The 14,491-nt window shown below is 39.4% G+C and overlaps 1 protein-coding gene across 1 annotated transcript; it reads right to left on the minus strand.

Moving 5' to 3' along the window:
- Positions 1-2,532: 2,532 nt before the first annotated feature.
- LOC122026530 (transcription termination factor MTERF15, mitochondrial-like) lies at positions 2,533-3,660 on the minus strand. The gene has a single exon (XM_042585267.1). The coding sequence runs from the start codon at positions 3,658-3,660 to the stop codon at positions 2,533-2,535; it is 1,128 nt and encodes a 375-aa protein (XP_042441201.1).
- Between the last annotated feature and the right edge of the window lie 10,831 nt (positions 3,661-14,491).

Consider the following 14,491-nt stretch of genomic DNA (forward strand, 5'->3'; position numbering starts at 1 on the left):
GTGTCGGGGAAGGAACACTTCTTCATAAGGTGATTTGAAATCATTTGAGTTTCCAAATTCTAGAATTAAAGTGTGCCAACAGTAGTAATGAAGAGTATCAAATAGAGAGGATAGTGTGCCAACATTCTATGGTAGCGATCAAATTGAAAAAGAGTTTGGCTTGATCTTTTGTGTTGGTAATTACAAATGGTATTCATCTCTTTTTACATCAAATTGGTCAACTCATCAAGTATATTCTTTCAATACTCTCAATTCTTCGTTGATTCCTTTTCTTTTGCCTATTACATTCACTTCACTAGTTCTTTTGATTCTATTTTAGTTCTTGATAAAATCCTTTGGATTCATGTATGCTATATTTTATAGTGGTGGAGAATTAGAAAATAAGCAAACTTATGGTAGTGAAATGTTGTGAGTGACATTGAGTTGAGCTCCACTTATATATATGTTTGAGTGTAAGAGTTAGAATAGGTGAATACCTTGTGAGATTGCATCTTGCTTAGTTTTTCAATTGGATTGAAACTGTCATACCTATTGATTATTGTTTGGATTGAATTCATGACTATTTGTGATATTTAGATGGTTATAGTTAAATTCCTTTTACCATCTTCTAGATATTACTAGGGAATTATTGCGGAGATGATTTTTAGTTGATCCTTAGGTTTTCTTGACTTGCACAGAACGTTCAAGACTAAGTGTGGGGATTTGATAATCATGATTTTGCTAAAATATTTTGATTCATGATGCATGTTTTTAATGATCTTCTCATAAGTTAAAATCATAGTTACATCATATTTCATAAATTGCATTTAATCTTATACTTAATTACAAATTGGCTTATAATCATGGTATTTGATGCTAATATTTCGATATATTTTTTGTAGGCATCAAAAGGATCATAGACCCGATCAGATCAGACCGGATTTGTGCTTGAATCGTAGTTTAAACAAGACGATCAAGCCTTGGAGTAATTTGGACCGTTATCTGAATCATCCATTGAAGATCTAATCCATCCAAGTCAAGGGGAAGTAGATCACAGCCATTGATCAAGATCCGAAGCTTTTGATCCAAATCTGAATTTATCTAGCAGTTAGATGAGATCTGAAGCGTTCTCAGCTGTTGATTGAGATTTAAGTTGATTTAACAACCAGTGAGAAGCTACAGTGATCTTCGGGCTCGGGCAATTTCTTTCCTCGTGATTTTAGGCACTGTTCATCTTCATCCCTAACGCTCCCGTCCCCATTTCAGATCTGAGAGTTCGTCACCTTCACCAACGGCGATCTCTGAGCTACGGAGGTTCATCATCCAAGGTCAGAGAGCGGCAAAGGGAGGTGTCCCAGTTCGCGATTTGGATTCTGTTTCACCACCGCATTCCTGATCGAGGGAGGTTCCTGATCATCGATCTTTGCATTCATCGGAGCTTAAAGGGAGGTTCCCAGGAGTTTATGATCCTATTCCAATCCTCATTCTGTAGCTAAACTATGTTGATTTGATCAATCAATCTGGTTTGGAAATTCATAGAATCCATCCTCTGTTCTTCCGACAATGTGATCATCAACTGTTGCGAGCTTGAAAGGAGGTACCCAAGAGCTGTGAGCATCATCTGATATCAACTGGGAGCTTGGACAATCTTTGTCGGATGCTTGAAGGGAGGTTCCCAGGAGCATTTCTGTGTCACGACAGAGTGAGTGGCTGGATTTTGGGTTTGTTATGAGGAACGTGTTTATTTTTGTTTATTTTTTATTCACATTACCTTTGATCAGATCTGATTAGTTTAGTTTGCATTGTTTCTTTTTGTTTTGAATTTGCTATTCCACTTATTGTAATTTGCTTAGCTTTAGTCATTGAGTTTAGAAAACCCATGTTCTATGCAACTAATCTGTTGTGCTTGTGATTGAACTTAAATATCGCCAATTTGACTATAAGCAATTTGTAGAAAAATTTTCTACACCTAAAAGAACAAGAAATTTATTTGAGCAACCAACACGGCAGGACAATAATAAACATTAGAATCACTTCAGACCACATAATCAAAGAAAAAAATGAATAACATATAGAGTTAGAAATCAAATCTACAATTTTAGCATTTCCTACATTTTATATTTGAAAGATTTGAAGCTAGGAATCCTAGCTTCTAAGAACAAGAAACACCTTCCATAAAGCTTGTTATCAATGAGAAAAGCTTGTGAAAATTTTCATGCCCTACATGTACAGAAGATGGTGCCTCGGTCATCTTGGCTAATGGCCACATACCACAGCATATACCCAGCTTAGGGAAAAACAAAATTCAACTTATATCAATAAAAAAATATGACTATTTACTGCTCCTTCAGCTGCTAGAATAATTTGCACAGAGTGCAATCCTCAATTTTCTAAGATAATCCCTTCTACAACTCAATAAGGAGATAAAATGCAATTTAGAAAACTTGGCATTTTCTGTCTAGATGAGCAATTTTAGGAATAACAAACACATACGAAAACCATAAGATTGGTTCAACATCCTTGTTCTCTTTTGCGGTTTCAATTATCCATCCGTCATTCAGCTACAGCTGACGAGATCTCAAGAAGTTTGGGGAATTTATCTTTGTAAGGAAGAATGAAGTTGTTAAGAAATTTTTGGTCCGATGTTCTGAGAAACATATGCAGCTTGTCGTCTGAAGTCCATAGTCCTTCTGATTTTAATATCTCCATGACCTGAAACCGAGGAATTATCCTCTTCTTCAAACTCAATACTAAAAGCGTCGGCCGCTTAACAATGAAGGATGGGGTGAACCCAATGTCCTTGACCAAAAATTCCATCTTTATCCGTAAGAAATCTGTGGAAAAAGTTAAGAAGAATGGTTGTTTTTCGATCACAGTACATAACTCCGAGTTCGACAACCCAAAGCTCCTCATGAGCTTGTAGTGAGCCTCAACTTTTTCTCTGCTGACCCTAAACAGAATGTGAAGGATCCAGAGGAACATTCGAGATCTCGTAGTCAATCCCATTCCCTTCGCTCGATCTACCAAAGCTCGTAATGAGTTTGGGTTTTGTGCAATGAAGGTTGGATGATGTTTAAGGACAAGTGATGCCCTTTCGAGAGGAATATCACACTCATCCCGTAAGAAGTTCAGGTTAGGACGTACCACATTCTCAATGCTGCTGCTCAAAAACCAACACTGCTTCCTAAGATACTTGAGGAGCAGTTCCCTTGATCCAAAGAGACTTTCCCATACATTCAATCTGGGGAGAAGAGTACGCTGGACATTGAGGGACACGATGAAGGGGTTCTTCGTGATGACATCAACGAGGTCGGATTCTGACAATCCCAGGTCGCGTAAAAATTGAAACTTCGGGGTGAGGTTTGATTCCACATTCCAGCAGAGACATCCTGGTTTCCAGGATATCATCCTCCTGAGGTTAGTGCCATCAATGCCATGAGATCTGAAGAAAGCAAGAACCGCGTCGGGATTCTCGGTCGATCGGAGATGCTCGAGGCGCTTGGAGGCCTTCGACGCCTCCTCCATGGAGAATCCGCACGAGTTCACGAGGTACTCGACCATGAAATGAGGATCGCGAGAAGAGGTGCCTCCGCCTGACAAGGGGGAGGAAGTGGCGAAGAAAATGCGATGGAGTTGGGGCAAGGCAAGAAGAGCATGGCGGCGGATGGTCGAGTGGAGCATGGTCGTCGAAGGGCGTAGAAGTTAGGTCGTTAGGGTACGACACAGCATATCAACACACTAGCTCAAACCATTCAAGTATTTATTGATTTATTATTATTATTATTATTATTATTATTTTGTTGTTAATTTCAACTTTCCACGGTAAAATCAGAAGGGCAAAAATTTAAAAGGTATTATTATTATTATTATTTTACCCAAGGACGTTCAATTTTGATTTATTTTTCCAAAAGGATATCTCATCCACTTTTACATATGTCCTTCTATCCTCCCTCCACTGTTGGGCCAGTTTAGTTCGTTTGTAGATTGGTTGACGTTGAAAACCCTAGATCAATTAGGTGGGCGGGACAAGGATGTAGGGTTTCAGGGATGGTTGGCCAGATTGGAAAAAACTCAATATATGGTATTTTGTATTTCTCAAAAAATAAAAGGGCACTTTTCGATCTGTCCTTCGAGTTGAGTCGTTCATCCTTGATTGTATGCACTGATTAACTCCATCGCATTATTTGCCCGTCGTCTCCTAAGAAAAAAAAATAGATTCGTTACATTAGCGACCCCCTAATATCGATCGTACGAATATGAAAAGAGATAAATATAAGTACACAGGTCATAAGTGCATGATAGGGTAAATCCCAAGTCATCAATTCCTGAGAATCGACCCTTGATTATTACACCAAAAATGTCATGAGTCCACCGTATATGCTATGCCCTGGGACCACCCTTAGGATGTCTCGTCTCCTAAGCTTCCTATATGTTGTATGTATTTTGGTATTTCGATTTGATCCAATTGAAATGTTCTCCTTGTAAGTATGTATTTAAGGTTTAAATTTTAGTGTTAGTTTAGTTTTCATTTGAGGGTTTGAACATCTTCCTCTTTTGTAGTACACATCTAACTGTCATTGTTGTAGTAGCTACAATGTTATAATATCTATAATTTCGTAGCTGCTACAATATACTTAGACCTATAACGTTTTAGTCTAAACACATGTATCAATTACCAAATTGTAGCTGCTATAACATGCTTAGTCTTAGAATGTTCTAGTCTAAGCACGTTGTGACATCTATCAAATCATAGCTATTATGATTTGATAACTGCTATAACATTGTATTCTCATTAGAACTAGTTGCTACGATTTGATAATTACTACAATATTGTATCCTCATTAGCACTAGCTGATGTATCATTATATTGTTGAAAATTAACATTGTAATGTATCACTATAATATCAAGTATTTGTTTTCCAGAATTAAATGATGTCTAATGCTTCAACATCGCAGAAGCTCTATTTTTTGTGTATATCATAAGAAAGTATAATAAAAAAGTAACATCCACTCGTTTAAATCCTTCGTATTATCAATACAACCAAATATCTGACAGATGAAGTTGATAAGTGGAATTCATTTGCCTTGGTCCTTGACATACCGGATAATTCAAATATTAGAGGCATTGTACAAACTATATTTGACAATTGGGACTATCAAGATAACTGTTTCATCTTTCAAAATCAGAAGATTAGATTCACAAGGAAAAATATTGTACTGATTCAAAGATTTCCAGTCAATGAAATTCTTTTGCATTTGGATATCGGCTCCGCATCATTCTATCTTCAACATTTCATAGAACGGGATTGTTCAATGAATGAACTAGAGAACAAAAATGATCAACATAAACAAATAATCATCTCCTCAAACTGATCTTTTGTTTTGTCAACTTTTTATTTTGTATTTTTGTATTTACTTGTTATTTTCTACTACTAACAATATATATAGACAATCATTAATTGATTGTGTAGATGACTTTGAAAATTTAGATAGATATAATTGATGTAAGGTTGTTTATAACTATATAACCCCACAGATGGAATCCATTGGTATAATATAATGCTCTCACTGAGGCCTAAGCTAGAGGGTCTTGAGAAAAATTAAACTCTCATAGTACTGAAAGGATTTACACAACTCCTTACTGTAAGTTGTTATATTTTGATATAACTTCATTAATGTCTATCAGTCATTCAAAATGTATAACCATTCTTATTGTATAGCCATACAACCCACATGCTCTTCCAAAAATATATGGATGGAGGTGGACTACCTCATGTGTAGGAAAAATAAAGAATATGATTGGACAACTATCTTTGTCAACAATAAAAGTTAATTTGATTCTATCCGATTTAGAGGAACATCTACTATTAATTGATTCCCTAATAAATGTTGTAGAGAAAATTAATGATCAAATTACATAGAACTTTGTTAAGTAATTTCCTAAACAAGATGAAGAGGAAGTTCAAGAGCATGTATCAAAGGATGTTCCGGAGTATATAATAGAGGATGTTTAAGATCAAGCTGCATGTTCAAGAGTAAGTTGGATGTCAATTATGTAAAGTAAAAGATGAACAACTTGTTGAGAAAATTACTTTGGTTGCGTCCAAGGAGTTGCTGATTAAAAATAAGGAGACAACAATAAGAAACTTGTTGATTTACTGGAGATGAGTGCTAGAAATTGTGATAAATCCATTGTTGAGAAGGACCGAATATGCAGAGTAAAAGATAGAATCATACTGAACAAGTTATTAAAATAACAGAGCTTCAAAGTTTATTGCAGAGCAAGGTATCAAAAGAGCTCTGAGCAATCCCAACCCTAGATAAAGAGGTAGGGCCTAATCTGTCAAGAAATACAAGGATAAAGAGGTGCGCTAGAAATAGATTTGGGTCACTACCAACTACTAAATTTGAACAAGCACTTAAAAGAAAGAGAACTGATAGTAAACAAACTACTACAATACCTATGCCTGCACATGGGACAACTAAGGGGAAAGAGAAAGGGAAGGAGATTGTTCAGCATGAAGATCCAGAAGTCCCTATCCTATCGAATAAATCTGCCACAATTTCATCAAATCAACATTATGCTAAGATTGACAGTCAAAAATCTAAAGTCTTGAAGGTACAGTTACTATATTCTTTTGTTGTTAATTTCTAAATGGTATGTTTGTATATGTATTTGTTCAACAACAGAAAACATATTTTAAGAAGAATACAGATGTTGTGGTAGCAAAGACATTATTGAAACTAGTCAATTAAAATGAGATATTTGGTAGCGAAGTTGCATAAGTATGTATTGATAAGACAAGGATGAGTAATTTGTTTATGTATCAAAAGTGTATTGGTAAAATAAGGATAATATTATTTTCATGACTAACATGCTACATTGAGAATACTACATTTGAATGTTAAATTTTTTCTATCACCTACATGTTTAGATTTGTTATATCATATATAATTTTCGTAGATGCTATAAATGTAGCAGCTATGAATATTATTCTATAAATAATAATAGTGGTAGTTTTTTTCCTTTATTTTATAATTTGTCATATTGTTTTATGTGTTAAGGTGATGCTTAATTTGTTTATGTAGGACTGTGTTGCTTCTAGTATGGCCCAACTCAACTTTTTGCATTATATATATGAACTTTTTCATGATAATATTTAATTGAACCCAATACACTTATGGCAAATGCATATTTGATAATTATGTTGGTGCAATATCCTTTAGGTCAAGGTTGACTGGGTTGACCAAGCTTGAGTCTTGGTCATAGTTTCGATATTTGACAATACATGTAGACACATGGACAATGCAGGTGCAGTTGTTCATATGGGGAGATTCTGATCAGGGGCTTATCAGTGTGAATGAAGAAGAGTCAAGTAGGTCAAAAGTGACCGGATACCTGACTGAAAAGTCCTAGTGAGTGAAGCTAGGCAGAAGGAAATCCTGGTGAGTGAAGCTAGGTGAAAGTCCTAGTGAGTGAAGCTAGGCAGAAGGAAATCCCTAGTGAGTGAAGCTAGGTGAAAGTCCTAGTGAGTGAAGCTAGGCAGAAGGAAATCCTGGTGAGTGAAGTCAGGTGAAAGTCCTAGTGAGTGAAGCTAGGCAGAAGGAAATACCTAGTGAGTGAAACTAGGTGAAAGCCCTGGTGAGTGAAGCCAGGCAAGGGAAAATCCAGATGGATCAAGGATGATTAGACATCTGGTGTTTGGGAAGTCCAAGTAGGTCAAAGGATTGACTGGATACTTGGCACGAAGAGAAAAGTCCAAGTGGGTCAAAGGGATTGACCGGACACTTGGTGGGGAGTTCTGGCAAGTCAAGGGAGTGACCAGATGCTAGGTATGATGTACCAACAGGTCAAGGTTGACCGGATGTTAGTTTGAGAGGCTTGAGACTTGGTTTTGGGCAAAAACTAAGAGCTGGATCGATCAGTGGATCGATCCAGACCTTTCCTAGCGAACAGAGAGCCTCTGAATCGATCAGTGGATCGATCCAGAGGTCCCAATCGATCAGCCGATCTATTGGGACGCTGCTGCTTCGCGCGATAAGCGTTGGATCGATCCGTGGATCGATCCAGGCGTTTTTCCAGAGCACAGAGGCGCTCTGGATCGATCCGTGAATCGATCAAAAGCCTCCCCGATCGATTGGGAGTTTTCGAATCGATCGGGATCCGACCGTTGCGTCGTATTTGAGCTACAGGCGGGCGTCTCCTTCAGCACTTCTTCACCGATTCATTTCACATCTTCACCAGCTCCTCCACAGTTTTTCTCAAGCTCGAGATCGCCAGTTCTTGAAGGTTCTTCCAAGTCAAGAGGCGGATCAAGAGAAGAAGAAGAAACTAGGGTTAGGGTTTTTGCACTCATTGTAAGCTTGTAAGCTTGTATTTCATTACCTTTCCCTTTCTTCTTGTATTGAGTCTTGTAGGGCTTCTCCGCCCTTGGTAGTTACCATAAAGGAGGGTTTTATTAGTGGAGGGTGTGTGTGTAGGTGTGGATCCTTGGACTAGTCACCTCTTGTGAGGTGGATACCAAGTAAACCAACCTTGTTAGCGTTGTGTGATTTGTTTCTGTATTTTCCGCTGCACATCTTCGAAGAAACAAGCAACGACGAGCATCTAGCACGCGACGAGCTATTCACCCCCCCCCCCCCCCTCTAGCTACTTTTCGGTCCCAACAAGTGGTATCAGAGAGAGGCCGCTCTTCACCGGAATCATCGTCGGAAGGGTCAAGCATAACAAGAAAAGCTAGAGGGTGAAGAAGTTGAAGCAAAATTGTCAAAGTCAAAGAAATTCAAAAGCTCAACTTCTACAATGGAATTCCGAGATGGGCTCGGATTTGACACGAGGGTGGCTCCACCATACACTTCCACGAGCTTCGATTCTTGGAAATCGAGAATCAAAAATTTTCTTATGATGGAGATAAAGCAATGGTTTGCTCTTATGGAAGGCTTCAAGACTCCAACAAATTCAAAGGGCAAAGTTCTCAAGAGGAGTAAGTGGAGCCAAGAGCAAGTTCAAAGATGCGAGGCCAATGACAAAGTGACCAAGCTTTTGGTCAATTTATTGCCAAGCATCATCCTTTGTAAAATTGGAGAATTTGAAGATGCAAAGGAATTATGGAGTAAATTGGCCAAGCTTCATGAAGAGATCCCCTCCACTGTACAAGAGCACGAAGAATCCAGAGAGGGTGACTCTTTGAAGCAAGACCAAGAGGAGGACTCTGAAGTTGAGAGATGCTCAATTTCCGAAGAAGAGGAAGTCCAAGAAGCTTCATCCTCAAAGGAGTGCAATCAAAAGAGCAAGGAAGGAGCATATTCCTTGTTTCATGTACAAGAGGATGAAGAAGAAGGTGAAGCCTCCACCTCTAGGATTGAGGGGGAGCAATCTTCATTGACACCGGAGCAAGAGCAAGAAGAATCCTCCACATCCGGGTCAAGAGAAGATGAGGATGAAGAAGCTTCCACCTCCGCAAGTCAGGCAAAATCGAATGGAGGAATATCTTCGGATCAAGAGGAAGCTTCTACCTCCGGATCAAAAGGAGAAAATGTCATCCCTACACAAGAAGGTATAAATGTTTCAATTAAAAATAAAAATCATATAATATGTTTTGAGTGTAGGGAAAGTGGGCACTACAAGAGCAAGTGTCCTAACTTGGCCAAGAAGAAGGGTCAAGTAACACAAAAGGGCAAGGAGAAGCCCAAGGAGACCACCTCCGGGACAAAGAAGAGCAAGGAGCACATTGTGTGCTTCTTGTGTCAACAAAAAGGGCATTACCGAAGTCAATGCCCCAAGGGGAAGAAGATGGTCAAGGCTCAAGGAGGCACTAGTCAAGGGGTACCCTCCAAGGTAAAGAAGAAGGTAACGTTTATTGAGCCTACCCCTTTACGTTATGGTAAAAAGCATGATAATTCTAATTTCTATCATTTTAATGCTATTTACCATGAAAATATGAAGCATGATAGTGTTAAGGAAAAACATATAGCTTTTCATGCTAAAACTACCACACCTAGGGTTAGGAAGGTAGATGAAAATCTAGGTAAGAAAACTAAGGGTTTTAGTTATAAGCCTAGAAATAAAAATGCTCATGGGTTTAATGAAAAACCAAAATCTAAGGATTTAATGGTAGAAAATCAAGCCTTAAGGTCAAGGCTTGATAAAATTGAAAAGACCCTAAAAAGGATGAAAAATATTCTATTAGGGCAAAATGAGCATAACCTAGGTTTAGGGGTACAAAAGTCATCCAATGGCCATAGAGGTTTGGGATACAAACCCAAAGCCAAAAAGGATGTGCCTAGTTATCATAGGGTTCCATATAGTTATGGAACAAGCCCTAAGTCTAGTGGGCAAGCCAAAAATACAAGGGAAGATATCCCTAGAAGTATCTTTGCAACCAAAGTGACTAAGACTTCTAGGAAGTCTAAGAAAGTCACTAACAAGGTCACAAGGGAGGCTATCCCTAGAGTTGACCTAGAAAATGTGACCAAGGCTTCTAAGAAGCCCAACAAGGTCACTAGGAAGGTATCTAGGGAAGTTATCCCTAGTGAATACCTAGAGCATCCAAGGAGCACCAATAGGTGTTGGGTTCCTAGGAGCATCTTCTCTACCCCATAGATGGGTTAGAGAGTATCAACTCCGATTAGAAGGGTAGTTAACCAAACTTTGAGGAAGTTGACACTCAAGGAGCATTTTCAAGGTTTTTGTTAACCTTTGAAAATGAAATGGAATTATTATTTACTCTTTGAAAGAGTAAAATGTGCCTAATGGTGGAAAAATTGATTTTATCTTTAATGGCATAAACTGGGAAAACCTAGAGAAATACCAAGTTGGGATTTTGGTATTCTCTTAGAAATTTAAGACAATCCGGGCCTTGATTTACGTGTTTACTCTTGAGGGAAAATGGAATATGGCAACATTTGAGGATATGCTTGATTTTTAAGTGGCATAAACAAATCAAGAGAAATAGAAATGCCAATTTAGGTTTTGGCACTTCTTTGAAGCATTTAGGGCAATCTAGGTTTAACGTTTTAAGTTAAAACAAGTGGAAATAGCTAAGTGATTAAGGATACTTAGATAGGAAATCTAGATATATTTTATTTATGCTAAACCTTGCCATGATTGTTTGCCCATCATATGCCATGACATCATGTCTATTTTTGCATTCATGTTTTATTATGAAAAATCCAAAAATACCATGTCATGACATTCATACATCATGTAGTTATTGTTGGTGCAATATCCCTTAGGTCAAGGTTGACTGCTTTGACCAAGCTTGAGTCTTGGTCATAGTTTCGATGTTTGACAATACATGTAGACACATGGACAATGCAGGTGAAAGTCCTAGTGAGTGAAGCTAGGCAGATGGAAATCCTGGTGGGTGAAGCCAGGTGAAAGTCCTAGTGAGTGAAGCTAGGCAGTATGGAAGTCCTGGTGAGTGAAGTCAGGCAAAAGGAAAATCCTGGTGAGTGAAGCCAGGTGAAAGTCCTAGTGAGTGAAGCTAGGCAGATTGAAAACCCTAGTGAGTGAAGCTAGGTGAAAGTCCAAGTAGGTCAAAGGGATTGATCGGATACTTGGCACAAGGAAGAAAAGACCAAGTAGGTCAAAGGGATTGACCGGATACTTGGCAAGAAGAAAAAAGTCCAAGTGGGTTAAAGAGATTGACCGGACACTTGGTGAGAGAGTCCTAGCTGGTCAAGGGTGACCGGATGCTAGGTTTTATGTACCAACAAGTCATGGTTGACCGGATGTTGGTTTGGGAGGCTTGAGACTTGGTTTTGGGTAAAAACCAAGAGCTGAATCTATCAGTGGATTGATCAGTGGATTGATCAGTGGATCGATCAGTGGATCGATCCAGGCTTTTCCCAGCGAACAGAAAGCTTCCGGATTGATCAGTGGATAGATCCAGAGGTCTCAATCGATCAGTGGATCGATTGGGACGCTGCTGCTTCGCGCGATAAGCGCTGGATTGATCCGTGGATCGATCCAGACATTTTTTCAGAGCACAGAGGCACTCTGGATCGATCCGTGGATCGATCCAAAGCCTCCCCAATCGATTGGGAGCAATCCAATCGATTGGGATTCGACCGTTGGCGTCGTTTATAGCTGTTGGCATGCGATTCCTTCAGCACTTCTTCACCGATTCATTTCAGATCTTCACCAGCTCCTCCACAGCTCTTCTCAAGCTCGAGATCGCCAGTTCTTGAAGGTTCTTGGAGGATCTTCCAAGTCAAGAGGCAGATCAAAGCAAGAAGAAGAAACTAGGGTTAGGGTTTGTGCACTCATTGTAAGCTTGTATGCTTGTATTTCTTTATTACCCTTTCTTCTTCTTGTATTGAGTCTTGTAGGGCTTCTCCACCCTTGGTAGTTACCATAAAGGAGAGTTTCATTAGTGGAGGGTGTGTGTGTTGGTGTGGATCCTTGGACTAGTCACCTCTTGTGAGGTGGATACCAAGTAAACTAACCGTGTTAGCGTTGTGTGATTTGTTTCTGTATTTTCCGCTGCACATCTTCGAAGAAACAAGCAACGCCGAACACCGGGCACGCGACGAGCTATTCACCCCCACCCCCTCTAGCTACTTTTGATCCTAACAAGTGGTATCAGAGCAAGGTCGCTCTTCACCGGAATCATCGCCGGAAGGGTCAAGTATAACAAGAAAAGCTAGAGGGTGAAGAAGTTGGAGAAAATTCTTCAAGTTCAAGATTTTATCAAGCTCAACTTCAAGATGCAATTCCAAGATGGACTTGGATTTGATACAAGGGTGGCTCCACCATACACTTCCACGAGTTTCGATTCTTGGAAATCAATAATCGAAAATTTTCTTATGATGGAGATAGAGCAATGGTTTGCTCTTATGGAAGGCTTCAAGGCTCCAACAAACTCCAAGGGCAAGCTTCTCAAGAAAAGCAAATGGAGCTCGGAGCAAGTCCAAAGGTGCGAGGCCAATGACAAAGTGACCAAGCTTTTGGTAAATTTATTGTCAAACACCATCCTTTGCAAAATTGGAGAATTTGAAGATGCAAAGGATTTATGGAGCAAATTGGCCAAGCTTCATGAAGAGATCCCCTCCACTGTACAAGAGCAAGAAGTATCCAGAGAGGGTGACTCTTTGGAGCAAGACCAAAAGGAGGACTCCGAGGTTGAGAGATGCTCAACCTACGAAGAAGAAGTCCAAGAAGAAGCTTCATCCTCAAGGGAATGCATCGAAGGGAACAAGGAGGGAGCATACTCTTTGCTTCATATTCAAGATGATGAAGCCTCCACCTCTAGGATTGAGGGGAGCGATCCTTGGTGACGCCGGATCAAGAAGAAGGAGAAGCCTCTACATCCGGGTCAAGAGACGAAGAGGAGGAAGAAGATTCTACCTCCACAAGTCAAGAAAAATCAAATGGAGGGGAATCAAGGTCCGATCAAGAGGAAGCTTCCACCTCCGGATACAAAGGAAAAGATGCTACCCTTACAAGCAAAGGTATAAATATTTTAATTAATAATAAAAATCATATTATATGCTTTGAATGTAGGGAACATGGGCACTACAAGAGCAAGTGCCCCAAATTGGCCAAGAAAAAGGGCAAAATGGCACAAAAAGGCAAGGAGAAGCTCAAGGAGACCATCCCCGGAACAAAAAAGAGCAAGGAGCACATTGTGTGCTTCCTGTGCAACCAAAAGGGGCATTACCGAAGTCAATGCCCCAAGGGGAAGAAGATGGTCAAGGCTCAAGGAGGCACTAGTCAAAGGGGAGCCTCCAAGGTAAAGAGGAAGGTAACTTTTATTGAGCCTACCTCTTTACATCATGGTAAAAAGCATGCTAGTTCTAATTTTTATCATTTTAATGCAATTTACCATAAGAATAGAAAGCATGAGGGCTTTAAGGAAAAGCATGTGGCTCTACATGCCAAAACTACCCAACCTAAGGTTAGGAAGGTAGATAGACACTTGGGCGGGAACACTAAGGATAATAGATACAAGCCCAAAAACAAAAATGCTCATGGAAAACCAAAAACTAAGGACTTAGTGATAGAAAATCAAGTCTTGAGGTCAAGACTTGATAAAATGGAAAAGACCCTAAAAAAGATGGAAAATATTCTAAAAGGGCAAAATGAGCATAGCCTAGGTCTAGGAGCACAAAGGTCATCTAATGGCCATAGGGGTTTGGAATACAAACCAAAGGCTAAGAAGGATGTAATCTCTTACCATAGGGTTCCATATAGTTATGGAACCAACCCTAGGTCTAGTGGTCAAGTCAAAAATACAAGGGATGTTATCCCTAAGAGTATTTTTGAAACAAATGTGACTAAGACTTCTAAGAAGTCTAAGAAAGTCACAAAGAAGGTTACAAGGGAAGTAATCCCTAGAGTTGACCTAGAAAATGTGACCAAGGCTTCTAAGAAGCCAAACAAGGTCACTAGGAAGGTATCTAGGGAAGTTATCCCTAGTGAATACCTAGAGCATCCAAGGAGCACCAATAGGTTTTGGGTTCTTAGGAGCATTTTCTCTATCCCATAGATGGGTTAGAGAGTGTCAAC

Source organism: Zingiber officinale, chromosome 10A, assembly GCF_018446385.1.
Source record: "Zingiber officinale cultivar Zhangliang chromosome 10A, Zo_v1.1, whole genome shotgun sequence".
NCBI classification, from domain to species: domain Eukaryota; kingdom Viridiplantae; phylum Streptophyta; class Magnoliopsida; order Zingiberales; family Zingiberaceae; genus Zingiber; species Zingiber officinale.